The 26,748-nt window shown below is 43.6% G+C and overlaps 2 protein-coding genes across 19 annotated transcripts in view; one reads left to right on the top strand and one right to left on the bottom strand.

Annotated features, from left to right (window-relative positions):
* RNLS (renalase, FAD dependent amine oxidase) overlaps window positions 1-1,423 on the bottom strand; it is a 277,111-nt gene extending 275,688 nt beyond the window's left edge. For 5 of the 9 annotated variants that reach the window (XR_012019565.1, XR_012019566.1, XM_072803700.1 and 2 more), the window contains exon 1: window positions 1,255-1,412. Coding sequence is in view for 7 of the 9 variants with exons in the window: in XM_072803700.1 (XP_072659801.1) it covers window positions 1,255-1,372 (118 nt within the window). In the remaining 2 variants the exon portion in view is untranslated. Of the gene's footprint in view, window positions 1-1,254 lie in introns of all 9 variants that reach the window. The other 4 variants (XM_072803699.1, XM_072803701.1, XM_072803702.1 and 1 more) reach the window with 3 other exon arrangements.
* On the top strand, window positions 1,159-26,519 carry LIPJ (lipase family member J). Of its 10 annotated transcripts, none has more exons than XM_072803687.1 (11): window positions 1,159-1,285; window positions 10,190-10,307; window positions 13,518-13,620; window positions 14,201-14,318; window positions 16,698-16,896; window positions 17,527-17,636; window positions 18,121-18,257; window positions 18,835-18,999; window positions 22,644-22,715; window positions 25,155-25,226; window positions 26,170-26,519. In XM_072803687.1, the coding sequence occupies exons 2-11, from the start codon at window positions 10,249-10,251 to the stop codon at window positions 26,401-26,403; spliced, it is 1,269 nt and encodes a 422-aa protein (XP_072659788.1). In that variant the 5' UTR covers window positions 1,159-1,285; window positions 10,190-10,248; the 3' UTR covers window positions 26,404-26,519. The 10 variants fall into 10 exon arrangements, 9 of the variants coding, with proteins under 9 accessions (XP_072659788.1, XP_072659787.1, XP_072659790.1 ...); XM_072803686.1 differs by lacking the exon at window positions 1,159-1,285 and adding an exon at window positions 5,344-5,437; XR_012019564.1 differs by lacking the exon at window positions 1,159-1,285 and adding an exon at window positions 5,444-5,729 and having other exon boundaries at window positions 18,835-18,937; window positions 26,170-26,247.
* Window positions 26,520-26,748: the final 229 nt, after the last annotated feature.

The following is a 26,748-nucleotide window of genomic DNA, read 5'->3' as shown; positions in this document are numbered from 1 at the left end:
GCGGGGCTCCTCCGCACCCCCTCCTCCCGCCAGGGACTCCTCCCCGACCCCGAGGGGCTCCTCCGCACCCCCTCCCCCAGCCCGGGATTCCTCTCCAACCACGCGGGGCTCCTCCGCACCTCCTCCTCCGGCCAGGGACTCCTCCCCGACCCCACGGGGCTCCTCTGCACCCCCTCCCCCAGCCCGGGACTCCTCCCGGACCCCGCGGGGCTCCTCTGCACCCCCTCCCCCAGCCCGGGACTCCTCCCGGACCCCACGGGGCTCCTCTGCACCCCCTCCCCCAGCCCGGGACTCCTCCCCGACTCCGGGGGCCTCCTCCGCACCCCCTCCTCCGGCCAGGGACTCCTCCCCGACTCCGGGGGCCTCCTCCGCACCCCCTCCTCCCGCCCGGGGCTCCTCCCCGACCCCACGGGGCTCCTCCGCACCCCCTCCTCCCGCCCGGGACTCCTCCCCGACCCCGCAAGGCTCCTCTGCACCCCCTCCCCCAGCCCGGGGCTCCTCTCCGACCCCGCGGGGCTCCTCCTCACCCCCTCCTCCCGCCCGAGGCTCCTCCCCGACTCCGGGGGCCTCCTCCGCACCCCCTCCTCCCGCCCGGGGCTCCTCCCCGACCCCGCGGGGCTCCTCTGCACCCCCTCCCCCAGCCCGGGACTCCTCCCCGACCCCACGGGGTTCCTCTGCACCCCCTCCCCCAGCCCGGGACTCCTCCCGGACCCCGCGGGGCTCCTCTGCACCCCCTCCCCCAGCCCGGGACTCCTCCCGGACCCCACGGGGCTCCTCCGCACCCCCTCCCCCAGCCCGGGGCTCCTCCCCGACCCCGCGGGGCTCCTCCGCACCCCCTCCCCCAGCCCGGGGCTCCTCCCCGACCCCGCGGGGCTCCTCCCACTCCCCCTGCTCCTCCTGCCCTGGCTCCTCCCGCTCTTCCCTCCCCCACCCCTTCCTTTCCTCCAGCACCGGCTCCTCCACACTCCTCCCCGCCGGCCCGGGGCTCCTCCTCCACCGGGCCGCTCCCACTCCTCCCACTCCCCCTGCTCCTCCCGCTCTCCCCCTCGCCCCCTCCTTTCCTCCCCCGGCCCCCGCTGCCCCCACCCGGGGCTCCTCCCACTCCCGCCGCCCCGGGGTCCCCTCCCCGTCCCCCTCCCCCTCCCCCGTCCGAGGCTCGGTCACGCGGGCGGGCGCGCACTGCGCATGCGGCTCCGGGGACGCGGGCGCTTGGACCGGGTGCTCGCCCTCCCCGCCCCCCCGCCGGGCACCCACCTGGGGCCGCAGCCTCCTCCCACACCGTCAGGTGCGCGGGCCGCGGCGTCTCCCTCCCGAGCAGCGCAGCGCACACGCCTCCCGTCAGCCCCGCGCCCACCACCAGCGCCCGCGCCATGGCCTCGGCTCCAGGGCCCCCCGCGGTCCCGGCGGCCGGCCTGCAGGGGGGAGGGGGGAGGGAGGAGGGGAGGGGAGGGGCGGGGCGGGGCCTGGAAAGGGGGCCGGAGCGGCGGGAGGATGGGGGAGCGGAGGGGGAGGAGGGGCCCGGGAGGGGAGGGGCGGGGCGGGACCTGGTAAGGGGGCGGGAGGGGCCGGAGGTGCCCGGGAGAGACTGGGACGGGGAGAGGGGGGGAGGGGGAAGGGAAGGGGAGGGCCCAGGAGGGGGAGAGGCGGGAAGAGCTGGGCCTGGGAGGGGGGGGAGGGGGGACCTGGAAACGAGGTCGGAGGGGCGGGAGGATGGGGGAGGGGAGGGGGGAGGCGGGGCCCGGGAGGGTGGCGGGGCCGGGAGGGGAGGGGCGGGGAGGGGACCTTCAAAAGGGGCGGGAGGGAGGGAAGGAGGGGGGGGGGGCGGGGGCGGTGCCCGGGTGGGGGAGGGGCGGGGACCTTCAAAAGGGGCGGGAGGGAGGGAAGGAGGGAGGGAGGGAAGGAGGGAGGGAGGGGCGGGGGCGGTGCCCGGGAGGGGGCGGGGGCGGGGACCCGGGAGGGGGCGGGGACCCGGGAGGCGGGGCCAGCCCCGGGTGCGCAGGGGCAGGCGGGGGTGCAGGTCCCCCCTCCGGGAGCGCAGCGGCTCACCTGCCACCTGCCACCTGCCGGGCCCTGTGCGACCCCCCTGCGCAGTGGGTGCAGTGATGTCTGCGTGTCACAGCCGCGGCGATATTTGTTTGACATTTTACTTATTTCTTCATGAGAGAGGCAGAGGGAGCGCCGGCTCCTGGGGACCCCGCTGCGGGCCTCGTCGGGGACCCGGTCACGCCGCCCCCATCCCGGCGCTGTGGGGCCCAGGTGGTGCGGCCCCCCCGGGTCAGAGCACCGCGCTGGGGGCAGGCCTTGCTCACGGCTTGTGTAGTACGAAGTGCACAGGACAGAAGGCAAATAGTGAGCAAACTGGGGCACCGTCTGATAATACTCCGAGAATCCTAAAACTGGGTCTTTTCAATGAGACGTACCAGGCCTACACTCTGATCTTGAGAAAATAATAGACATTTCTGTAAAAATGCGGGCACCTCGATGGTACTGGGGACACTGGAGTGTGCAGGGACTCGAGCGACCGGGTTATGGGTGTGCGAGCATCTCCCTGAAGCTGCTGGGGAAATAGGCCTTCGGATATTTACGGATGTATAGAAAATGACTCCTTCTGTGGTGCTCAAACACTTGCTACGAAACCAGAGTTTAAATCCCAGAGTTTAAATCCCAGAGTTTTGTAGATACACGTGGAGACGAGTGCCCGTGCCGTGTTAGGTAATCATGAGAGGAAGCAGATGCACTTGCGTTTTTCTATTAGTTTCAGATATTTGGTAAAGGCCGTCTGTATTGATTTATTTGTCATGAAAGAAAGTAAAGCTGAAAAAAAAAAAAGAAAGAAAGTAAAGCTGATCTGGTAGCTGGAAGCGTCTCAGTCCCTGCCTGAAAGCCGTGGACCATCTAAGAGGTGTCCCAGCCACGTTCTAGGATCTTGGAATTGTCCAGAAAGGGTACCTGAGGGGCTCCTTCGGCTGCCCTGTGCCACCAGCACTGCAGCCCCGTAAACCCGGCATCAGGGTTTCGGCCCACGCAGGTTCCCCCTGGGTTTTGAGTCTGTTCTGCTCCCGTCCACCATCGCCTCTTGCTTCCTCATCTCCGAATCCCGAAACCTCATGGTCCTCCTCAATTCCTTCCCTTTTCCCACTCTTGCCAGACTGTCAGTCCTCTGGGTTTGGCCTCTTGCCCTTTGTCTCCTAAGCCCAAGGCCGTGCAGTTGCACACCAGAACCTCCGGCTTCCACTCCCGCCAGAAACCATCCACGGGGCCTGCGTTAGGGCACGCTCGTGGGCACGTAGCATTTTGACCAGAATCACCACCGGATGGATGTGTTCTTAAATTCGAGCAATTGTTACAGTTTGTTTTTTAGAGACAGAGAGCTGGAAGGAGCACGCATTTAGGATTATTGTGTCATCTTGGAGAATTGACTCCGTATCATTATGTAAACATTCTTTTTATCTATAATAGCATTTTTCTTTTTTTCTTTCTTTTTTTTTAGCATTCCTTTTTCTGATTCAACTTTGTTTGAAATTAACATAATTGGTCCAGCCTTCTTTTGGTATATTTCGCTCTACCCTTTTAACTTAAGTATCTGCGTTTAACATGAATTTCTTGTAGAGAGCACACAGTTCAGTCCTGCTTTTTAAAAATTTAATCTGATAAAAAATTAAATAATCTGACAGTCTCTGTCTTTACCCATTGTACTGAGACCATTTGCCTATAAGGTGATTATTGATTAAGATCTACCAAGTTGTAAAAAAAAAAAAAAAAAAAAAAAGATCTACCAAGTTGTTCTATATGTTGGCAAATTAAACACCAATAAAAAGTAAGTTTATATATATATAAAGATCTACCAAGTTACTCCTGCGCTTATGTTCTTTATTTCTTTTTTACTTCTCTGGGTTTAACTGAGCATTTATTTTATTCCATTTAATCTCATTTATCGGCTTATTATTTATACTTCTTAAGACATTTTTGGTGGTCTCCTTAGGGTTTACAATATACATTTTAAGATGATCTTAGCCCATCTTCAAATAATGTCATACTTTCCACCATATGGCTTGAGTAAAAAACTAAGACCTCGCTCATGTTGTCCATAGGGATAAATCTTCAAAACCTAGCAATACTTTCAAGACTCTTGCTTCTCTATTTGTTTTTGGGTTTTTTTTTTTTTTTGGTAAGATTTTATTTATTAATTAATGAGAAACACAGAGATGTGTGAGAGAGAGGCAGAGACACAGGCAGAGGGAGAAGCAGGCTCCACGCAGGGAGCCCGACGCGGGACTCCAGGACCACGCCCCGGGCCCAAGGCAGGCGCTAAACCGCTGAGCCACCAGGGATCCCCCCAACCTACGTTTCTGACTTCTCTTGGCCGTCGTCACGTGTCCTGTGCTGACTGAATTATTTGATGCTCCTGCATGAGCAAAGGTGCTAAACCTTTACTCCCGCAGTTCTGGAGTGTTCAGCAAATGCTTTTTTTAATTTTAACTTGTATTTCCAGGAGCTGTTCATTGGCGTTAGTTCTTCACCCTTTTCCTTTAATGGTGTGATCAACAATATGTTCTTGGAACACTGTAGAGAGGGGCCCCCCCGGGTGGCTCGGGGGTTGAGCATCTGCCCTCGGTTCAGGGCGTGACCCCAGGGTCCCGGGATCGAGTCCCGCTTCGGGCTCCCTGTGGGATCTCCCTCTGCCTGTGTCTCTGCCCCTCTCTCTCTGTGTCTCTCATGAATAAATAAAATCTTTTTTAAAAAAAGTAAATAAAAATTAAAAAATAGAACGTTATATAGAATTTGGGGTTGTTACGACCATTGAATAGAGGTAGCCATGCTGGCTTGGCATGCTTCTCATTACCGTAGTCTGTAGGGACCGTATAGCCCCCACCTTCACGTGCACCCCCAACCTCCAGAATGGGTTAGCAGAGCTCTAACTGCAGGGTTGGGGTCCATGGTTGGTTACTGTGATACTGTATCTTTCTGGGAAATTTGGAAATGACAACTAAAGAACGTAGGTTTGCAAAATAGCCAGGACGGGTGTGTTTATATTTACTCTTCCTAGCCACCTTGGTCTTTTCTCCTCTTTTCTATTCCTGATCCTTGCGAGGCAGGCTCCTTCTCATTTTTTTTTTTTTTTTTGTTGTTGTTGTTGTTGTTGTTCCTTCTCATTTAAGACCCACTTAAAAGTCACCTAAAAGGCGCCTTCTCTAAGCTACTTGACTTAAAACAACCACCCCATGACTCTCTAGTGCACTGACCTGCTCTGTTTTCTGCATGTCAGTTGATCACATTTACAAGTTCTCTTGCTTTCTTACCTGCTTACTTATGTATTGTTACGAGAATCTCCACACCAAGGGGCAGCATCATTGTCAGAGTCAACAGAGTAACCCTGACAACTAGAATCAGAGTTAGAATTCCCAGAAACAGAGCTCCCGGGCTGTCTGCCTAGAAGGTATACAGGCCTTTCAAGGGTCAGGCTTATGCCAGGGTAGGCGGGATGGTAATTCCGAGGGGGCAGTTTCAGTGTTGAAAATACTTTCTCAGAGAGTGCTTTTTTAATATTATGATATGACTGTAATAGTATGAAAATATCATGCCAGTCCGCAAAGGATGTCTACTCTATGAGGCGCAGCTCCGTCTGCCCTCGCTGTGTTACTGATAACTTCAATAATCATTGATGGCAAACGTAGCAGTTTTTAGATGGCATCAAATCAAGATGAATAGCCTCACAGGGTTGGTGTAAGGTGAGGAGTTTCAGAGATTTCAATAGACGTCACTATTTATTTAGTTTTGTTAAATCACGCAACAAAAACGGACAAGGTTATTAGAACACTTACCTTTGTATCTAGAAAATAATTCTACAGAATCAGGGAAAGAGGGCTTGGAATTTTACTCGGCCTCGGGGATCGGGAGGGCTCAGTCACTTAAACATCTGATTCTTAGAAAAAAAAAATCTGATTCTTGATCTCAGCTCAGGTCTTGAACTCTGGGTGGTGAGTTCAAGCCCTGTGTTGAGATTACTTAAGAAAAAAAAAAAAGAATTTTACTTGGCCTTAAGTTCATGATGAGTTAACAGCAGAAGAGAGCTGTCGAGACAAAAAGTAGATCTAAACCTAAGCCATGAAGAGTGAATTAGCGTGTGCAGATCGAGAGAGGGGATGGTCTCACACCACGTACACTGGCCAGATCATTTAGAAAACTGCGTTCAGTGGTTTTAAGAGAACCATTCAGAAACTGATGCCATTCCGAAGAAAAGTGTCCAAGATGGTAAGCAGGCTTGAGATGACCTTATTTGAATAGGTAAGAGGGTTAGAGATTTCTAGCCTGGAGAAAACTTTAGGAAAACATGAAGACTATCTTCAAATAGGTTAAAGACCGTAAGAGACAAAAATAATTGGACGTATCAGCGTACTGAAGTCCATGGAAAAAAACTGTAAGAAAGTAGATTCTGATTTAACTCAAAGAAGATGTTTAAGGAATGTTTTTAAGTAGATGCATTTAAAATGGAATGCGTTTCCGCATGAGGTAGCTCTCCACCTGGGACGCCTTCAGGCAAAACCTGGGTGAGCACGAGGGGGAGGCTATTGCAGAAGGAAATGAAGAATTGCATGGGACTGGAGTCCTCCAACTGGGTGCACAGGAGTCCTCCAACTGCATATGATGAGTAAATGAAGATTTTCTAAGTGGTAACTCAGTTGTAATTTTAAGGAAGCCAATTTCCACATTCTCGGCCGCTGAAAGGAATTTTTACTAATAGGTCTGTAAAAAGCTTTGTGTCCAGCAGACTCTCCTTTCCTAACCGTATCTCTCACAATTGCTCCTTACTAACTTTACAGAAGGAATCTCAAGATTTACCCACCACCATGAAACATTAGCGTATTCTGGATTTAACTATATATTTACCTTATCAGTTTTATAGTTTCATGCGATTTCCTGTCACTTAGTAACCTCCTTTCATTTCAGCTTGAAAAAGTCCCTTTAATGTTTATCATGAGGCCCATCTAGTGATGAACTCCTTCCGCTTTTACTTTCTGGAAAACTATCTTCCCTTCAATTTTGAAGGGCAACTTTGCTGGGTTGAATGTTCTTGATTGGCAGGATTTGGTTTTCTTTTTTTCCTCCCTCCCTCCCTTCCTTCCTTCCTTCCTTCCTTCCTTCCTTCCTTCCTTCCTTCCTTCTTTCCCTCCTCCCTTCCTTCTTTCCTTCAGTACTTTGAATATATATTTCTTGCCACTCTCCTGACCTGCTGAAAAATTTCCTGATAGTCTTATGGACATTCCATCATTGATAACAAGTTTTTTCACACTGTTTTAAGATTCTCTCCTTGTCTTCAATTTATCACAATTCCATTATAATGTGCCTTGGTGTGGGTCTTTTGGGATTCATCTCTTTGGGGACTTTATTGGCTACCTGGATCTGAATGCCTGTTTCTCTAGATTATGTAAATTTATAGCTGTTATTATTATTATTATTATTATTATTATTATTATTATTTTAATGAGCTTTCTGCCCATTTCTCTCTTTCTTCTTCAGGGGCCTGTATAATGTGTATATTGGTCCACCTGCTGGTGTCCCATAAACTCTTAAACTATCCTAAATCTTTCTCATTCTTTTTTCTTTTTGCTCCTCTGATTGGATGAATTCCACCGCCCTGTCTTTACTAATCTTTCCTTCCACTTGATCTAGCCTGCTGTTGAAACTCTCTATTGAATATTTCAGTTCAATGATTATATTCTTCCTTTATGTGATTTATGTTTGGTACATTTTAACGTTTCCTGTCTGTTGAAATTCTCACTTTGTTCATGCATTGTCCTCTTGATCTTGGGGAGCATCTTTATGACTTAATTTGAAATCTCTTTATCATTATCACTGGTTTTTTTTTTTTTAATGACTGTTACTTACTTATCCCCATTTCATTAAGATCTGTTTCTAGAGTTTTATCTCATTCTTTGGTTTGGAATATTTTCCTGTGTTTCTTCATTTTCCTTGACACTCTCTATTGGTTTCTGTGCATTAGATGAAATAGCTGCCTCTCCTAGTCTTGGCACAGTGCTCTCATTATAGGAGATGAACCTCATCGATAATCCCAGCATATACTTCTGAATATCCTTTGTGATTACCCAAGCCACTTTATTTGTTCGTGGTGTCTCCCAGTAGTTGAGACCATCCCAAAACCATTACTATCCTAAAGAGAAGGATCATAGTCTGTGCCCAGATACAAGCCAGACCATTAGGCAACAACTAAGAAAGTGTGTATTTAGGCCTTTTCCAGGGAGAAACTGGTGGATGGGCATTTTTGCTTGTTTCCTCCACACTGGGCCTGGGTATATAAGAAAGGAGAGGGTTGTTTGTGAGCCCATTAAGAATTTCTTCTTTGTTTGCTACTGTCCTGTGGGGTTTTTAAAAGTAAATCCCATTTGTTATCAGAGCCAAACAATCCAGAGGCCTGTCCCTCAAGAGGCAACCACAAGAGCTGTGGTGCTAGATATGTGTCCCAGCCTCCTCTGGGGAGATACTGGCTACTTGCAGCGGGCTAGAGAGAAAGCAGGGGAGGTGCCCAGACACTTCCATGATCTCTGGGGAGGATACAGTCAGCCCCTACACATCTGCTAAATTAGAAACCTGACCCTCAGGCTGAAGCTTTTGAAGTATGCAAATAGACCTCATTTAGGGGAAGACTGAGAGTTGGGCATTTTTTCCTACTCCTTCTGTAGAACTTCAGCTACTGATTTTTTCTTATCTTTGTTATTTTCTCACATAAGCAGTCACTGCTATAGATTGTCTTCTAAGTACAGCTTAGCTGCATCTCACAAATTTTGATGTGCTGTATTTTCATTGTCAGTTAATACAAAATATTTTCAAATTTTGCTCTTCTTTGAACTACAGGTTATTTAGATAGAAATGTGTTACTTAATTTCCAAGTATTTGTGTACTTTCTAGGATTCGTTCTTATTATTGACTGTTAGCTCAGTTTTGTTACGGCTCACGAACTTTGTATGGATTCTATGGGTCTTTTCTATGGGGCAGACTGTTGGTGAATGTTTCTTGTATAGTGATGATGGATATGTATTCTGCTCTTGTATAGAATGTTTTATACATGTCAATTAACTCAAGTTGGTTGATAGTATTTTTCAGGTTATCTATATCCTTGCTAATTTATTGTCTACTCATTCTACCAATTACCAAAAAAGGAGAGTTGAAGTTACCAAAAATAGTTGCAGACTTATCTCTTTCTCTTCCCAGATCTATCAGTTTTTACCTTATATATTTAAGTCTTTGTTGTTAGAGATATAGACATTTAGGATTATTGTGTCATCTTGGAGAATTGACTCCATATCATTAGGAAACTTCCTCTTTATAATAGCATTTTTCTTTTTTTCTTTCTTTTTTTTTAGCATTCCTTTTTCTGATTCAACTTTGTTTGAAATTAACATAATTAGTCCAGCCTTCTTTTGGTATATTTTGATCTACCCTTTAACTTAAGTATCTGTGTTTAACATGAATTTCTGGTACAGAGCACACAGTTCAGTCCTGCTTTTTAAAAATTTAATCTGACAGTCTCTGTCTTTACCTAGTGTACTGAGACCATTTGCATATAAGGTGATTATTGATTAAGATCTACCAAGTTGCTGCTGCGCTTAGATGTTCTTTATCTCCTTTTTACTTCTCTGGGTTTAACTGAGCATTTATTATTATTCCATTTAATTTCCTTTATTGGCTTATTATTTATACTTCTTAAGACATTTTTGGTGATCTCCTTAGGGTTTACAATATACATTTTAAGATGATCTTAGCCCATCTTCAAATAATGTCATTCTTCCTATCATATGGCTTGAGTAAAAAATTAAAAACTTGCTCATGTTGTCCATAGGGATAAATCTTCAAAACTTAGCAGTACTTTTAAGACTATTGCTTCTATATTTGATGTGCTTTACACCAACCATACATATATACTTAAAACTCATTGCTGTTGCTGCAGTAACTGCCAGGAGGAAGAACAGAAACCTATTTCAGGTTTTTCAGAGCTTTGGAATCATGTCTTAGTAATTTTATTTTTTTTCAAACTGAAGGCAGTGAGAAACTACCCTAATAACCATTGTAAATGTGCTCTCATTTTGCATATGGGAAAGTAGCTTAAAAAATGATAGAAGGTTGGATTTGATATTGCACTGAAGTTAAAGTTTCATTTTATTTTTTCTTCTAGAATAATATTTTTTTGGCTTCCTTATGACTCTGTTTAGCAACTTTTGCTAAAATTTTGCTATGATTGACTACTTTGAAGATACATATGTTAAGCACCTAAAATCAACAAGAACAGAGAGGTATGGCTGTAATGTTTTTCATTGTTGTGGGGTAGATCTAGAGTCAAATTAATCAGTTTAATGCCAGAGGCTGAAGAAAAATAACCCTCAAACCAGCTTTTAGGGAATTATATTTAGAATAGCTGGGTGTTATTAATAATACAGATTTTGGTACCTTCATATTTTAAGTACTTTTGCTAACTGGGTGATAATCTTTAAAAATGATTATTTAAAGTCTTAGTTGCTTTGAATTTTAATGTTCTTGTACAAAACTCAATTTTTCCATTCTACTTTCATCTTTAATATCTTATAAAAGTTTGCCCTAAACAGAGCAAAGCACCAGTGATTGGTCCACGGAATAGTATTTCACCAGACAGCCAGCATAAATGGAAAATTATGGTGATCGACTTAAAATGACATAATAATGATAATCCGCTGTATTAGGTACAAAATTGCAGGTAACAGTAACACTTTATTGGGGTAGGAATTACTAATTCTACAACATCTGTGTGACTTTAATAGTGACCTGTTATATTCAGAGTATCATTTCAACATGCAAGTATTATAAAATTATTGAGATATTTTACATTTTTTGATTTAAGCCTTTAAAATCCAGTGTGTAATTTACTCCTATAAAAATGTCAATTTGGGAGCTAAATTTTTTATCAGACATACTTGTTCTGTGTTCAGATTTCATAAAATTCATGCTTAAAAGAGTAATGTCACATATCCAAGGTGTTCAATCATATTTCAAAGTTGTTCAGCAACCGAATTCACTACCAATAAATTATTTTTCTTACAAATTTGCATCTACTTTGACAATTACAAAAATTTTAGGAGAATTAATTTGACTTTGAAGTAGTATATCAATTTAAAAATTCACCTGTCCAAAATTAAGTTAATTTGAAAGCTTACATTAATTAGTCTTATTAATATCATATTCATCTTAGAGTTTAAAAGAAACTCTAAATTTATCAGTATCACACAAGGGGTTCTTTCAATTTTTTTTGTAGCTACTTTATATAATGCTATTAGTTAGAAATAAATCCACATATTGATTCCTGTTAGGAAAATGAGGTCGTTATTATTGATAAGCATTACGGAAAGCTTCCACTTAAACATAATTTGTAGTACATTAATAAGGTAATAAATGAGCATTTTTCCTCCATCATATTGATGAGAAAAGATTGAGGCACACTGCCATCATTTTTTTTTTTTTGACTACTGGATAGTTGATAAGTTTTAATTTTATTTCGGGGCAGTCTTGAATTAGAGTTGACAATACACTCAATCTTTTAAAAATCATCCATGACTCAATGAATGAGCTTGGATAAAAATCACAAGACTCATTGTTTTCTATTTCTTTCAAGAGTTATGGAAGCTGACCATCATTCTTAGCATTTGCATATGCATATGAGTGATTTTTGACAACTGTATCCATGACACTTTTTATAAAGTCTGCTTCAGAAAACCGAGCACATGCATTTTTCAATATGTATCAGTGGGATGGAACAATAAAAAAAAAAGTACTAATCTCTTGGGTTAAGAATTCCAATGAAAAGAACCAACTTGAAGGTTTCACACTTACTGATTTCAAAACTTGCCACACAGCTTCAATCATCTAAACAGTGTTTTACTGGCATAAATACTGACACATACCAAGGGAACAGAAAAGAGAGCCAGAAATAAGCCCTGCATATTCTGACAGTTCAGTTTACGCCTGTTTTCCAAGTTAATTATTTTTTTTCAAGTTAGTTATTAATGTCAATTCGTTTTCAAAAGTTTCTCATTCTGGATGATAAATGCTGCACTTGTTCCAGCCACACTGCGAAGAACTTTAAATTCTCTGCTAGGAAACAAGGCCTGTATACACAGTGAGCTTCAGTATCGGTTTACTATGGACAGTTTCCAAGAAACTAGAGAGATTGGAGAACCAAGTAGCCTTGCCACCCACCCGACGAGCACTTTTCCAAAAACATCTCCAAAGAAGAGTATCTAGATTGTGGCTGCAGATGTTATAAATGCTTTTCTTATGCACTTACATTAGCAAATTTCTCTCTCTTCTCTGGTAGAAAAACTTGGTGATAATGTTTTAAAATTTGCTTTTCTCCTTCCCTAAAGAGCGCACACATTATACCAAATGCAATACAAACCTAGACCAAAAGGGGGAAAGCCCAGTTTCCATAAATGAAAGCTTTCAATTAGCAAATACATGGAGTTTAGAACTTTCAAGTCTAGCTACTTTACAGCAAATTGTTAAATTATCACACTGGAGACTAAACCTAACAAAATGTATAGGAAAGACACACACAATTATTTGTATGTAAATTATTTCTCTAAGTTGCTGGTGTTCGTTTGTTCTCTTAAGTGAAGAAATCTAATATGTATTAAATGTCAGCTATGTGACTAGCATCCTACTAACGAAGCATCATCTCACATTTACCAAATTTAAGTTTTATCACAGCCCAGAGGAGTAGCTGTTTTTCACATACTATCGGTGGAGAAACTGATGCTCAGAGAGGTTAAGCAACTTCCTTTAAGTTGCAAAGCTTGTGAGTGGCAGAGCCAGACGTTTTATAAACTCTGCATAATGCCCTTCCAGGTATAGTGCCTGGTTTATTGTACAAGGTCATGAGATCCATGTTTTTGGAGAGAGAATGTGGGTAGTGACCTTGGTGGTTCCCTGGTTTCTTACTTTTTTAGAAAGAACTTACCAGCTTCCCAGAATTTAGGATTTTGTCAAAATTCCCATTTCTGTAGGCAATAAAATCTAGATGCTGAGAGGCTAGATAAAAGTTAAGTCATCCAAGCTTCCTAATCTCTTCACCCATCCCACCCCACCCCCCCAAAAAAAACCAACAACCTTTAAATATATTTTAAATAAATATTAGTCTGGTAAGTATTATTACATCATTAATTCAGGTATCAACTTACAATGTAGGATAAGGCTTTTGGAACTAGGCTAAACAGGTCTACAATGGAAACCCCACAGAGGGGTTTGTGCTACAAAAGAGGGTAGTGGGAAGAGCATGGATCTGGGCCTGAAGCAGGAATGAATTGGAATCTTGCTGCCAATTACACATTGTACGTCCTTGGACAAGTTAATTTTTCAGAGCTTTGGTTTTCTGACCTGAAAATGGAGATATTCCCTAACTCAGAGATTTAGTTCAACAGTCGAATGGTATCACTTGCTGCCATTTTAATAGTATTAGCATCTCCTTCTCTCTGTAGGTCCCACGTGTCCTTCCTTTTCAGAGTGATGTCTTTGGTTTTCCTTCTGGGAACTACCCAAGCTGTCTTTCGATCTGGGAACCCCGAAGTGAACATGAACATTGTAAGTTGCTAGGAAATAAATGCTAAGCTGCTGGGAAACGCTACTCCTTAATTGGGGGGAGGGGGCTTTTATTTTAATATATTCCTGCATTTAAATCTTTCCATACGGGTCAACTAATAGTCCCCATTACTCTTCTGTAGCTGCCAGGTTCCCCTTCAGCCTTATATCATCCCCGGATGAAAATATATGGAAATATATTCAAACACCTTTATGGAGGACTTAGAAATTCCCTTTTGCGTGCATGCACGTACACACAGATTTCAGATCTAAGCTCAGCTATGAGCATAGACATGCAAACATTCGTGGGTCAACGTATATTTTAAAATTGCATATGGCTGAGTGGGTCAAAGTCTGAGTGATCAGTAGTTAGAAAACTAGTAATGTGTAGGACTGATGTTTGGCAGGTGTTCTAAAATAGCTGCTACTGAACGGATCAGCGAACTAGCAGGAAAAAAAATTATCCCGAGCTTGAGAGACAATACAAAGGTCCATTATTACATTAATAGGTCAGATTGGTATCAGGTTACATTACGGACCAGCTATCTTATCCTAAACAGCTTCTTTTTTTCTCTTTATCAAGAGCCAAATCATTTCCTATTGGGGCTACCCGGATGAAGTGTATGATATTGTAACTGAAGACGGTTACGTCCTCGGCCTTTATAGAATTCCTTACGGGAAGACAAACAATGACAACTCAAGTAAGATTCAATTCTGACAAACTGGCGACTCCCTGGGCCTGGGGTTCTTAACTTTTCCATTTCCTCTCAGTGAGTTTTGGACAAGAAAAGGATGTAAAGATTACGTGCACAGACATGTCTCTACAGGCCTCTCTCTCTCTTTTTCTTTTTTTTTTTAGATTTTTAAAAATTTTTTTATGATAGACAGAGAGAGAGAGAGAGAGGCAGAGACACAGGCAGAGGGAGAAGCAGGCTCCACGCAGGGAGCCCGACGTGGGACTCGATCCCGGGACCCCGGGATCACACCCTGGGCCAAAGGCAGGCGCCAAACCGCTGAGCCACCCAGGGATCCCCCTCTTTTTTTAATATTTTATTTATTTATTAATGAGAAACCCAGGCAGACACAGGCAGAGGGAGAAGCAGGCTCCCTGCGGGGAGCCCGATGCGGGTCACGCCCTGGGCCCAAGGCAGATGCCCGACGCCGAGCCCCCCGGGAGCCCTATGTGCCTCCCTTCTGGAGGGACCATTCTCGTGGCCTCCTGTTGACAGGCTGGTTTTAGCGTCGTGGAACACAAGCTGTTCTAAGCTTTCTCTGGCCACTTTACTCACACGTAGGGATTCTCTACATCTCTTTGTTTTGCGAAGGGTTACACGTGGTGCCCGGCCCCAGTCTCTGTAGGTCTGATAAATGGCTGGCTAGAGTGTCCTTCCCGGCCTGGCCTTGCCCGGCTCCTCCAGTAATGGCAGAGGGGCCCGGGTGGTGCAGCCGCGCTCCCCTGGCCCGCGACAGGTGCATCACCATCCGCAGGTGCGCTCACAAGCATCAGGCCCTCCATTCGTCACTAGGGCTGTGATCCAGTATCGGCCGCTTCCCAGCACAGAGCGTCCTGATCCCTTTTGCCTCTTCATCTAATTGCTCAAATAAAAGCCAGCCTTTTCTTTTCTTATTTTATTTTATTTTATTTATTTATTTTATTTTATTTATTTATTTATTTATTTATTTATTTATTTATTTTATTTTAGGCTTTCTCTTTAGATTGTCTCCCTGAAAAGAATGTTTCTCGTAGCATAAAATACCCTTTTAAGTTCTCGTTTTAAACATTAAAGTGCATTTCAGGGAAGATGCTAACTTGAAGCAACTTCGATCAAGGTCATTCTGTGTCCATATAAAGGTCACGGCGGCTGGACGTAAAACGTTCGCCTAGGTCTGACATAATCATAGTCATCATTTTTCAGCGTCTGACCTGATTTCACGAATACTATAATAACATATGGAAAGGTAGTTTTAAAGATACAGCGGGGTGCTTCGGAGCCGTCGGGAAGCCAGGCCGGAGACAGGATCCCGGCGCCTGCGGTCGCTCGGCTGTGCCGTCGGAGAAAGCCCGCGGGTGCAGGGCAGGGCAGGAGGCACGGGCCCAGGGCCCCACCTTGCAGCCGGGGGGCTCGGGTGGCATCGCTGCACGGGTTAGTCATTGCCCAAGGCCACTGGTGGGCAGATGCTCTGGTGGGTTCAGGGGCTGCCCCTTGGCTGGGGGGGCACAGGGAGGGGCAGCTCCAAGGAGCACCTGGAAGGGGTGCCCAGGGCAGCCAGCCCAGCCCCGCTGCCCGGGAGGAGGCAGGTGCGGCCCCAGGACAGCAGGGCGCACCTACTGCCTCCCCCGGACCCTGGGTCTGTCACATCCCGCTCGCTTCACCCAGCACAGGGCTACCGGGGGTGGCAGGCCCCGTTCCTGGGAAGCCTACAAGAGGGAGGCCAAGGGAACAGAGAACGACATGAGCCGCTGCAGCTGATGCCAGCGCTGCGGTGGCACCACCCGTGGCCGCCCGCGCAGCTGCGCCGCTGATGGGGCAAGTCCGGCCTTCCCTGGAAGGGTACTGCGCCCCTGACCGGTCACGCCCTGGTCCTTGCACAGCTGCCGGGGCACAGGCCTGCGACCGACAAAAGGCGTCCCGTGATCACGGGAATCCCAAATATATCGTCCCCTCCTCATTCTCTTTCAGAAGCCCGCGAAGAGACGTGAACTTTTAAGGATTAGAATAATCACATATCTGACAGCAATGTGGGCGCTCATATACATCTGAGTGTTTTTATTGTTTCATTTTATTTTACTTTGTTTGAGAGAGAGAGGGAGCGAGCAGAGGGAGGGGGAGAGAGAAATGAAACGTGACCGCATCGTGCACCTGGTCGCTTGAAAAAATTCTTCATTGATCCGTGCTAACCGACTCTGACGTACGATGGGATTAAACGTGGGTGATTCACCCTATTTATACAGTAGAAAATTTTAAAATTTTTCTTTAAAGCTTCCAACGTCGTGTATTAGAAGCTTGAATTTCAGAGGAGATGCTTGTGCAGATACCACAAAATTTAAAAAGAAATTTTCTGCATTTTTTTCCCCCTAGCTCAGAGGCTGGTCGTATACTTGCAGCATGGCCTGTTCACATCTGCCAGCAGCTGGATTTCAAATCTCCCTAACAACAGCCTGGGCTTCATTCTGGCAGATGCCGGTTATGACGTGTGGATGGGGAACAGCAGAGGGACGACCTGGTCCCGGAAACACACGTACCTAAACACCAATTCCAAAGAATTCTGGGCCTTCAGGTACAAATGATACCAGTAATGCTTTTCACCTTGTAAGTGTGTGAAATATTGCATTTTGCTTTCAAATGAAATAAAGTAGAATAGAAGTGTCTTCTCTCCATCAGGTCTTTTCACGGACCATCACAGACTTATGCAAGTGTTGGCTTGAAAATTAGAGTACTTGTGTGATTTTAGGGCGTTTCTCATTTTTCAGCAGTAACTTTTATTGGCATTAATCATTTTGTTGGCCCCCCCCAACTGTTTTCTTTCACCCCATAACCTATAAATATATGTTTATCTCCCTGCACGTAGAATAAACAGCCTCTTTATAAGACTACCTTGGAGGCATTTTCTTTCCTTGACTCTGTTCTCCCAGAGGTCTTTATTCAGTAGGTACATTAATGCACAAGAGGGGTGGAGGGAAGGGCCGAGGGAGAGGACGGATCTCAGCGGACCCCACGGCCAGTGCAGACCTGACGGGGGCTCGATCCCAGGACCCTGAGCTGCCGGCCTGAGTGGCTATCAGGAGTTCAAGCCCAGCTGGCTGAGCCCCAGCGCCACCTATTCTCCTTCCCTCCCCAGGTCATGACCTTCAGGTGTTAGCATCACATCAGTGGCAAGGGGATTCCAATTTCCCTTTTTCTGTTGTAGTTTTGACGAGATGGCAAAATACGACCTGCCGGCCTCGATCAACTTCATCGTGCGGCACACGGGACAGGAGGGAATCTTTTATGTAGGCCACTCCCAGGGCACCAGCATCGGTAGGCCCCGGGGGACTGTCGTCACGCTGCATGGGGAGCCCCAGAGAGTTCCCTTTCTGATATTTCCCACTCTTTTTTTCTCCTTTCCCCTTTATTCCCTTTCAGTATTTTTTATACAATGGAATATTCCTCAGCCATTACAAACGACAAATACCCACCATTTGCCTCGACGTGGATGGCACTAGAGGGTATGATGCTGAGTGAAATAAGTCAATCGGAGAAGGACAAACATTATATGGTCTCATTCATTTGGGGAATATAAAAAATAGGCATTGTTTTTAATACTAATCATCAGCATCATGTTGTGATCAATGTGCATGTCTCAGGCTGGGCGATCGGCACTTGTTTGATAAGGGAATTAAGAAATGAATGAGTCAATGAATTGGTCGGAGCATACCGAATGCGCTCTTAATTGCCATGATGTCGTGTCTTACATGCCAGTGATTGCCTAAGAATCGTTCATTTCTGTCTTATTTTCTTTCAGCTTTCATAACATTTTCTACAATTCCAAAGATCGCTGGAAGAATCAAAGTCTTTTTTGCCTTAGCTCCAGTTTTTTCTATTAAAAACTCAAACAGCCCTTTAATTAAAATGGCATACAGGTGGAGGTCATTGATAAAGGTATGTTACTCCTTTCCTTCTCATAGTTGATAATCCAGAGTGACAATAATTTTGTCCTTTCAAAATAAAAGGTCTTGACTATATTCACATGAATTTAATTTTTTGGTTTCATTGACACTGGATTCTTTGTTTTTACAAAGGAATAGTAGGATAGTACTCATAATACCTTTGGACATCTCATTGTGAAGGAAAATCCAATAGTCAACTTATCTCTATCTCCTGCTTTCAAGTTTTGTCCTTAATTTAAATGGTTTTTAAAAGATTTTATGGAATTATTTATTTGAGAGAGAGAGAGAGAGAGCATACGACTGAACAGGAAGGTGGGGACAGGGAGAGGGACAAGCAGACTGCACTGAGCCCAGGGCCCGGCCTGGGTCTCGATCTCCCAACCCTGAGATCATGACCTGAGCCAGAATCAAGAGTCAACCACCTAAATGACTGAGCCACACCCAGGAACCTCCCTAATTTAAATGTTTTAAACTAATGGGAGACAGTGCATTTGATTATAAATATAATGACTTCATCACACCATTTCTTGATTAATTATTTCTTAATTAATTATTCCAAATATGAATAGAGTGAATCTGTTTTGCAGACTTTTTTTGGCAGCAAAGACTTCCTCCCTAATACCTCATTTAAAAGATTTGTTGGTTCAAAGCTGTGTCCGCTGAAGATTATTGGTAAGATTTGCCGTGATATCTTGTTTATGATGTATGGATGTGACCTGGAGAACTTAAATATGGTGAGAACAAGTTGAATTTGAAATGTATTTCGTCAAAAAAAAATGAAATGTATTTTGTCAATTATTAGAAAGGAACTCTTAATAGTACTTACTTCATGCCCGGTGTGTCATTTTTATGATTTATCCACATACACTAATAGATTCTTAGCCTTTCTGCTTTTGTGACTAGACCAACACCCTGAACCTAATCAGAATTAGCATTCTGGGATTATTTTGTGTTCACACCTGTCTTTTCTCTGTAGAGGACAGAGAGAGGTGCTATGATGGGTATCTTTATTGGCCGTTCCTATTGGGTGTTAGTTTCCCAAAGTTTCTTATATGTAAGTTGTCCTGCCCTTATATGCTGCTTCCTAATACTCGTACCTTTTCTTGTTGACCCTTTTGTAATCAACATTAGTGCCTGCTGGTTATCTTACACGCTTCCAGCGTTCATCAAGATTCCTGGAGTGGGAGACTGTTTAGGTACTCAGGCTACTATTCCCAAGGCCATACGGGCTGCCTGTGCTTAGATGCCGTTACAGGTGCAGGCATTCATTCTAAGACTTGTTCAGCACATTAAATTAAAAACCCAGATTTAGCAGAAGCAGCTGTGGCGTTTAGACTCCAGGTTGGCTCCTGCACCTGTACCATTTAATGATTTCTCAGCGAGAACCAATTTATTCATTCAAAGAAAGAGAAGTTGTCAAGATGTCCGTTCTTACCAACTTAGTCCACAGGTTCAGTGCAATCCCAATCAAAATCCCAGCAAGCTAGTTTAAGGATATTGACAGATGACTTCTAAAGTTTATAGAGAGAAGCAAAACCCAGAGTAACCGACACAGTATTGAAGGGAAAGAGCAAAGTTGGAGGACTGATACTATTGACCTCAAGACTTATTACTAAACCTCACAGTGTGGGGTTCGTGAAAGAAGAAACAAGGAGATCAATGGAACAGAACAGAGAGCCCAGATCTAGGGCCCCATAAATATCATCAACAGATCCTCAACACAGGACAAAAGGCAGTGCAATAGAAAAACCATAGCGTCTACAACAAACAGTATCAGGACAACTGGACATCCACATGCAAAAAAATGAACCCAGATACAAACCTTATTCCTATACTTCACAAAATTAACTCAAATTTGGATCATAGACCTAAAGATGAAATGTGAGACTAGAAAGCTCCAAGAAGATGACATAGGACAAAATCTAGATGAGCTTGGGCTGGGCAGTTACCACCAGGGCGGTACATTTGTTACAACTGATGAACCTACATCGACACATCATGAGTACCCCAAATCCGTAGTTTACAGTATGGTTGCTCTGGGTTTCCACATTCTATGGGTTTTATTTTTTTATTTTTTTTCATTCTATGGGTTTTAGCAAATGTATAATGACATGTATCTACTATTACAGTGTCACATAGGAAGTTTCACTGCCCTAAAAATCCTTTGTGCTTCACCTATTCATCCCTCTCCCACTCAACTCCTGGCAACACCACTGTCTCCCCATTTTTGCCTTTTCCAGAATGTCATATAGTTGGAATTATACAGTGTGTAGCCCTTTCGGATGGCCTTCTTCCACTTAGTAGCAAAGATTTAAGGTTCCTCTGTGTCTTTCCATGGCTGGGTGGCTCATTTACTTCCAGTGCTGAAAAATATTCAATTGTCTGGATGTACCTCTGTTTACCTATCCACTCACTAAAAGGACATTCGGGTTCAAGTTTTGACAATTAGGAATAAAGCGCTATAAACCTCCACGTGCAGATTTTGTGTGAACATAAGTTTTTGACTTGTTTGGCTAAATACTAAGGCGCGTGATTGCTGGATTGTATGCTATGGATACACTTTATTTTATGAGACCACCCCACCGTCTTCCAAAGTGGTTGCTCTATTTTGCATCACCAGCGGCGGTGAATGATGTCTCTACCTCCTCACCAGCATGTGGTGCCATCAGTGTTTTGGACTTTTGTCATTTTCATACGTACGTAGCAGTGTCTCATTGCTCTTTTAAGTTGCATTTCCTTGATGACATATAACGCGGAGCATCTTCCCGTGGTCATCTGCTACCTAAATATCCACTCAGTGAAGCATCTAAGTCTTAAGCCCATTTTAAAATCAGGTCGTTTGTGTTCTCATTGTTGAGTTTGAAGAGTTCTTTGTATGTTTTGGGTAACAGTCCTTCCTAGGTATGTCTTTGGCAAATATTTTCTTCCAGTCTGTGGCCTATCTTCTAATTCTCTTGATATTGTGTTTTGTAAAGTGGACGATGTTAACTTTAATCAAGTCCAGCTTGTCAGTTACTTCTTTCTTTAAACTATTTTATTTAAATTCAATTTGCCAACAAAATACAACACCCAGTGCTCATCTCATCATGTGCCCTTCTTATTGCCTGTCACCCAGTTACCCCATCCCCTTACCCCTCTCCCCTTCTGCAACCCTTTGTCAGTTACTTCTTTCTTAGATTGTCCCTTTGATGTTTTATTGAAAAAGTCATCACAAGACCCAAAGCCAACTAGATTGTCTTCTAGGAGTTTCATAGTTTTGAGATTGACATTTAGGTCTGTGTTCCATTTTGACTTAAGTCTTGTGAAGGGTGTGAGGTATGTATCTCGATTCTTTTTGTTTGTTTGTTTTTTATTTTCCCTATTGCATATGGTCAGCTAGTTGTTCCGACACCGTTTATTGAAGAGACTATTGTTTCTCTGTTGTATTGCCCTTTCTCTGTTGTCAGAGATCTGTTGACTATATTTGGGGGGGGGTCTATTTTGGGGCACTCTGTTCCATTCTGTGGATCTATTTGTCTCTTCTTTCACCAATACCACAGTCCTGATCACTGTAGGTTCATAGCACATCTTCAAGTTGTGTCAGGCCCCAACGTTGTCCTTCCCTTCCCATATTGTGTTGGCTGCTCTGGGTCTTCTGCCTCTCTGTCCTAGAAGCAGTTTGTTGATATCCTTAAGATAACTTGCTGAGATTTTGATAGGATAACATTGACATTGTATGTCTTGTTCACTGAGGGAGGCTCCCAGGGACCTTGTAGGCAATAGGAACCTAGATGACGGATGGAAGTGAAGGCTGTTGTGTTGCTGATGGCTTCTCTGAGAGTGTGTAGAACTTCGGACCCCAGTTAATCATGGAGAGGGTTTCTTTTTAAATCTCCTAACTGCCCTTGGGAGGCCCTGGGCTGATTTTGAGCTAATCTCAAAATGAAACTTCAGATCTTCAGCAATTGACAAATAACTTGAAGGAAAAACTGGATTCAGTCCTTTGCTTTTTTGAGTGGTTCTTTTTTTCCCCCATTTTTCCTAGTATTTTCTTTCTATCTTTTCAGTTCTTCAGTGCCTTCAAAAGGAGTGCGTGTGTGTGTGTGTGTCTGTGTGTCCTAAGAGTCTTGATTGATTTCTGTATGGAATGACAATTACATAACCTAGAAATCCAAAAATAGCTTCTACATTAATACAAAAATTACACATTCAATGAGTGTATTTATTTGTATATACAAATAAATGTATTTGATTAAAATAAAATTTTATCTCTTTTTATTGATACTATTTATTTAAAAAAGAATTTTACATTTTATTGAAATTATTTAGTATAGTAAATGTTGAACATCATGCTTTCTCTGGTTGGGCTAAGTATAAAAATAATTTTTTCACCCCTCAGAGTCGTATGGATGTGTATATGTCACAAAACCCAGCAGGGACATCTATTCAAAATATGGTACACTGGAGTCAGGTAAAACTTTTCAAGTACATTTTAGTATGATTTTATTTATACTACTCATGGTTTATGCCATCATTCTAGGAGTTATGCCATTGCCATAGGATGATAAATTTAGGATAAAATGAAATGATTGTGGGTATCCCTGGGTAGCTCAGTGGTTTAGCACCTACCTTTGGCCCAGGGCGTGGTCCTGGGGTCATGGGATCGGGTCCTGTGTTGGGCTCCCTGCATGGAGCCTGCTTCTCCCTCTGCCTGTGTCTCTGACTCTCTCTCTCTCTCTCTCTCTCTCTCTCTATCATGAATACATAAATTTTAAAAAATCTTTAAAAAAATGAAATGATTGCATAATTGTATAATTATGTTAATATCATAATCTATTAGGTCCTCTAACCCTAAGCAATGATCAGAGCAATATAGTTATTTTCTGTTTTACAAATGAGAAAATGTTAATTCAGAATAGTAGACTAGGAATCATCAAGGCCATGTTCATCGTTTGACTTGGCCGAAGACTCAGAGCTATTTCTTTTAAAAAAACATCTAAGACTAGAACACAGGTGTCCCAGTGCCTCGCCTCTCATTAGACTACACTTTCTCCTCTGTTAAGTTATGAGCTCCATGAGGACCATGAGCAAGTTTTATTCACTTTTGTACTTGGCCAAGAGTTCTGCGCAAAGAACGTTTGTTGAATGATATTGATGATGAAAAAAATCCAATGTGAATATCATCTTAATGTTGTGAGCCAGGATAATACCCTAGAAAGAACAGTATACTTCAGATCAAAATATCAGACACTGAATCCTTTCTCTGAACCTCATTGGCAAGCTCATTTAATCTTTACGAAGTCAATTTCCTTAATTTTAAAAATGGAGTTAACAATAATGCTCTAACAAAAATATTATGAGAGTTCAATAGGGTGATGATTTTGAGTATTATTTAAACTTAATAAATACTTAGAAATTTAAAGTACCACTGAGATATGCTTTAAGGACTTTCTCATTTAAAAATGTTTAAATCTCCTAGGTGATTGTTTGAGATAAATAATTAAAAATCTTTAACTTATCTTTAGATTTAGGTCATTCCTGACAATATCTAGGCCAGGAAAATCTAAGTAATGTTTGCATTTATTCATCCACTTAAACAATATTTATTGAACACCTACTAGGTGCCCTGTACTATTCTATGCTCAGGGTATATATATGTGTACTAAATAAATATTCCTATCCTCCTTAAGCTTACATTCTAGTAGCAGATACACAGATAGTAAACAATAAACATAGCAAATAAATAAATCATTAAAACTTTAGAAGAGGATAGAAGCTATGGAAAAGCAAGATACAGAGATTTGGGATATTGGGTAGTGGGTTGTGTTTTTGGATTTCATTTTTATTTATTCATGAGAGATACACAGAGAGAGGCAGAGACACAGGCAGAGGGAGAAGCAGGCTCCACGTAGGGAGCCCGATCTGATGTGGGACTCAATCCCAGGACCCCGGGGTCATGATCTGAGCTGAAGCAGACACTCAACCACTGAGCCACCCAGGAGCCCCATAGGCAGGCTCTAAGATACAGGCCAACGATGGAATTCCAGATGGTCGAGAGAGTTTTAGGAGTTGGGAGGACTTGAGAGGAGGTAAAATGCGGGGTGTATTAGAATCCCGGAGAAGATGGGTAACCTGAGACTCTGAATCTTCCTGCAATGAAAACATTATTAGGGGGGAAAATGGACACAATCAGATTAGACCTAGTAGGCTCAAAGCAGGTAGTGGTGGTGAGGCTATAAGTATGGGGGGTGAAACAAGAGGTAGCTTCTGGCACATGCTCTGGAGCACTGTTGTTTGAAGCAAGGGTGTTTAGGGAAGTGTCATTGTAGTCTGGGGCACTGAGTCCTCAACACTCACTTTTTTTTTTTTTTGGAAAGATTTCTTTATTATTTTAGAGAGAGAGAAAGAGCAGGGGGAGGGGCAAAGGGAGTTGAAGAGAGAGACTCTCAAGCAGACTCTGATCTGAGAACCAAGCTCATCGCGGGGCTCAATTTCACAACCCTGAGATCAGGACCTGAGCGGAAACCAAGAGTTGGACGCTCAACCGACTGAGCCGCCCAGACATCAGTAGACACTCACTTTTGACCTCTCTGCGTGGGGCTGAGGATTTCTGGGGAAGGTTGATGAGGCCCTAAGCACACAGGCCCCCTTTAACAGGGTAAAAGGCCTTGGGGATTTGTGCATTTATATAAAGATGATAGAGTCATAGTCTGTAGATTCCCCTCCTCCTACCTCCCACCCCTCCCAGTTCTTGCCCTGTACAGAGGAAGGGAGGAGCAAGGAGGTCCCCCTGCACCTAGACCAACAGGCCGGGGACAGAGGGGCGCACGTCCAATGAGCACCTCACTTTACCAGCTGCACTGTAACAAACAAAGGAGTGTCATCTTGCTTTTAAATTTTTTTCTTTCAGCTTTTTAATTCCAGTCACTTGAGAGCTTTTGATTGGGGCAGCCCTGCTCTGAACTTGGTTCATTTTAATCAGGTACATAATTATGTATAGGCTAAAAATGATCCCTTTGATCAGTTCAGAGGATGTTGCTACAGAAAAAGGCTCATGTAAAGTCCGAGAGGACAACAGAGTGAGAAGGACCAACAGATGAGGATCGCCATGGTTTGGATCCATATTGTCACATCTAACCCAATGAGCTTTTCCAGGTTTTCTGTATGTTTCAACAACAAATATCTTGGATGAGCCTGGGGAAGTTTACAGGCTGTAGAGCAGTTCATCCTCCCCCAAGAAGAAACTCTGTGTGCATAACATGCATAGCTCTGTGGTTGGCTAAAGAAGAAAGAAAAGGCATAATATGGTTCTTGACCCTAAAACTATTAACTGTATTTGGGAAGATAAGACAAACCCATAATAATGAGGGAAAAGATAAAAGTCAATGAGAAGGTGGTAAAAATTGTATGAGGAGGATGACCGAAATCTTGAAGAATTAGAACCCGTCTGTCATCTTCAAAGTTACCCTGTTCACCATACTTTTCTGCCTTCGCTAAACTCCATGCCTGATCTGGTCTGCTTGTGTAAAACTCCAGAGTTTTGATCGTAGAAAGATCAAAATCAATACGATCAGATTTAACTTCGACTGCCAATATTTGCCATTTATTAATAAGCATATTGCCAGTTACACAGCCACAGAAACTTTTGATTAAAATACCTTCATGCTTTATAAATAAAAGTGAAATTATCTCTGTGGAATGTCTGCACACCCTGAATTAGAGCAAACTGTCTCGTTTTGATTTGTATCTGATCTATTTCTAAGTAGAAAATCGTAATAACGATTCTTTCAAATGCATTGCTTCCATAGTGGTAATTATTTTAGACTGAGTTGATTTAATAATTGCATTAATTCATCACTTAAAAATTAGTAAAGAACACCTTCCATGTGTCATTTTCTGTCTTATTTTTACTCGTTTGCACTTAGGCCACTCCTCCATTTTATAATGTGACAGACATGAATGTGTCAACAGCAACCTGGAATGGAGGCAATGACTTGGTGGCCGATCCTGAAGACGTGGAGAATTTGCTTTCTGAAATTACACACCATATTTACCATAAAACTATTTCTTACTACAATCATATTGACTTTTTGTTCGGATTAGATGTATATCAGCAAGTTTACCATGAAATCATTGACATTATCCGAGGCAGTCTATAAAGAACTACGGTACTTGGTGCTGAAGGAGCTATAAAATTTCTCTTAAAATCCAATCATTTTTTTCTTACTCTGTATGTTTTCCCAGTTATTTAAATAAAGTCTGGATTTTTTCCCTATTCGTTTTGCTGCCCTGGGCCTTCTATTTGTTAAATCAGTGGCATTTATTCCATAAGGGGGAAGTGACAGATTGTAACTCAGCCCAAAGCAGGCTGTTCAATGTCTACACGCAATATAAGCGACTAAAAGCATAGTCTGAAACATTTTCAATTGCAAGGGATGACTTTTTTTGAGAAAGCTGCTTTCTTTTCTTCAAAGAAATATGAGCATGTAAGATATAAAAAGAGT

The sequence above is a fragment of the Canis lupus genome, chromosome 27, assembly GCF_048164855.1.
Source record: "Canis lupus baileyi chromosome 27, mCanLup2.hap1, whole genome shotgun sequence".
Lineage (NCBI taxonomy): Eukaryota > Metazoa > Chordata > Mammalia > Carnivora > Canidae > Canis > Canis lupus.
Note: the sequence above shows the minus strand (reverse complement) of the source record. Positions and strands in the feature narration are given on the sequence as shown.

Bases quoted from the DNA above. Each gene is read 5' to 3' on its own strand.
- LIPJ (XM_072803687.1), top strand. From the start codon at position 10,249: ATGATTGACTACTTTGAAGATACATATGTTAAGCACCTAAAATCAACA. The intron at 17,637-18,120 runs GTAGGCCCCGGG...ATTTTCTTTCAG, and splicing joins CTCCCAGGGCACCAGCATCG to CTTTCATAACATTTTCTACA. The intron at 22,716-25,154 runs GTAAAACTTTTC...TTTTTCTTTCAG, and splicing joins ATATGGTACACTGGAGTCAG to CTTTTTAATTCCAGTCACTT.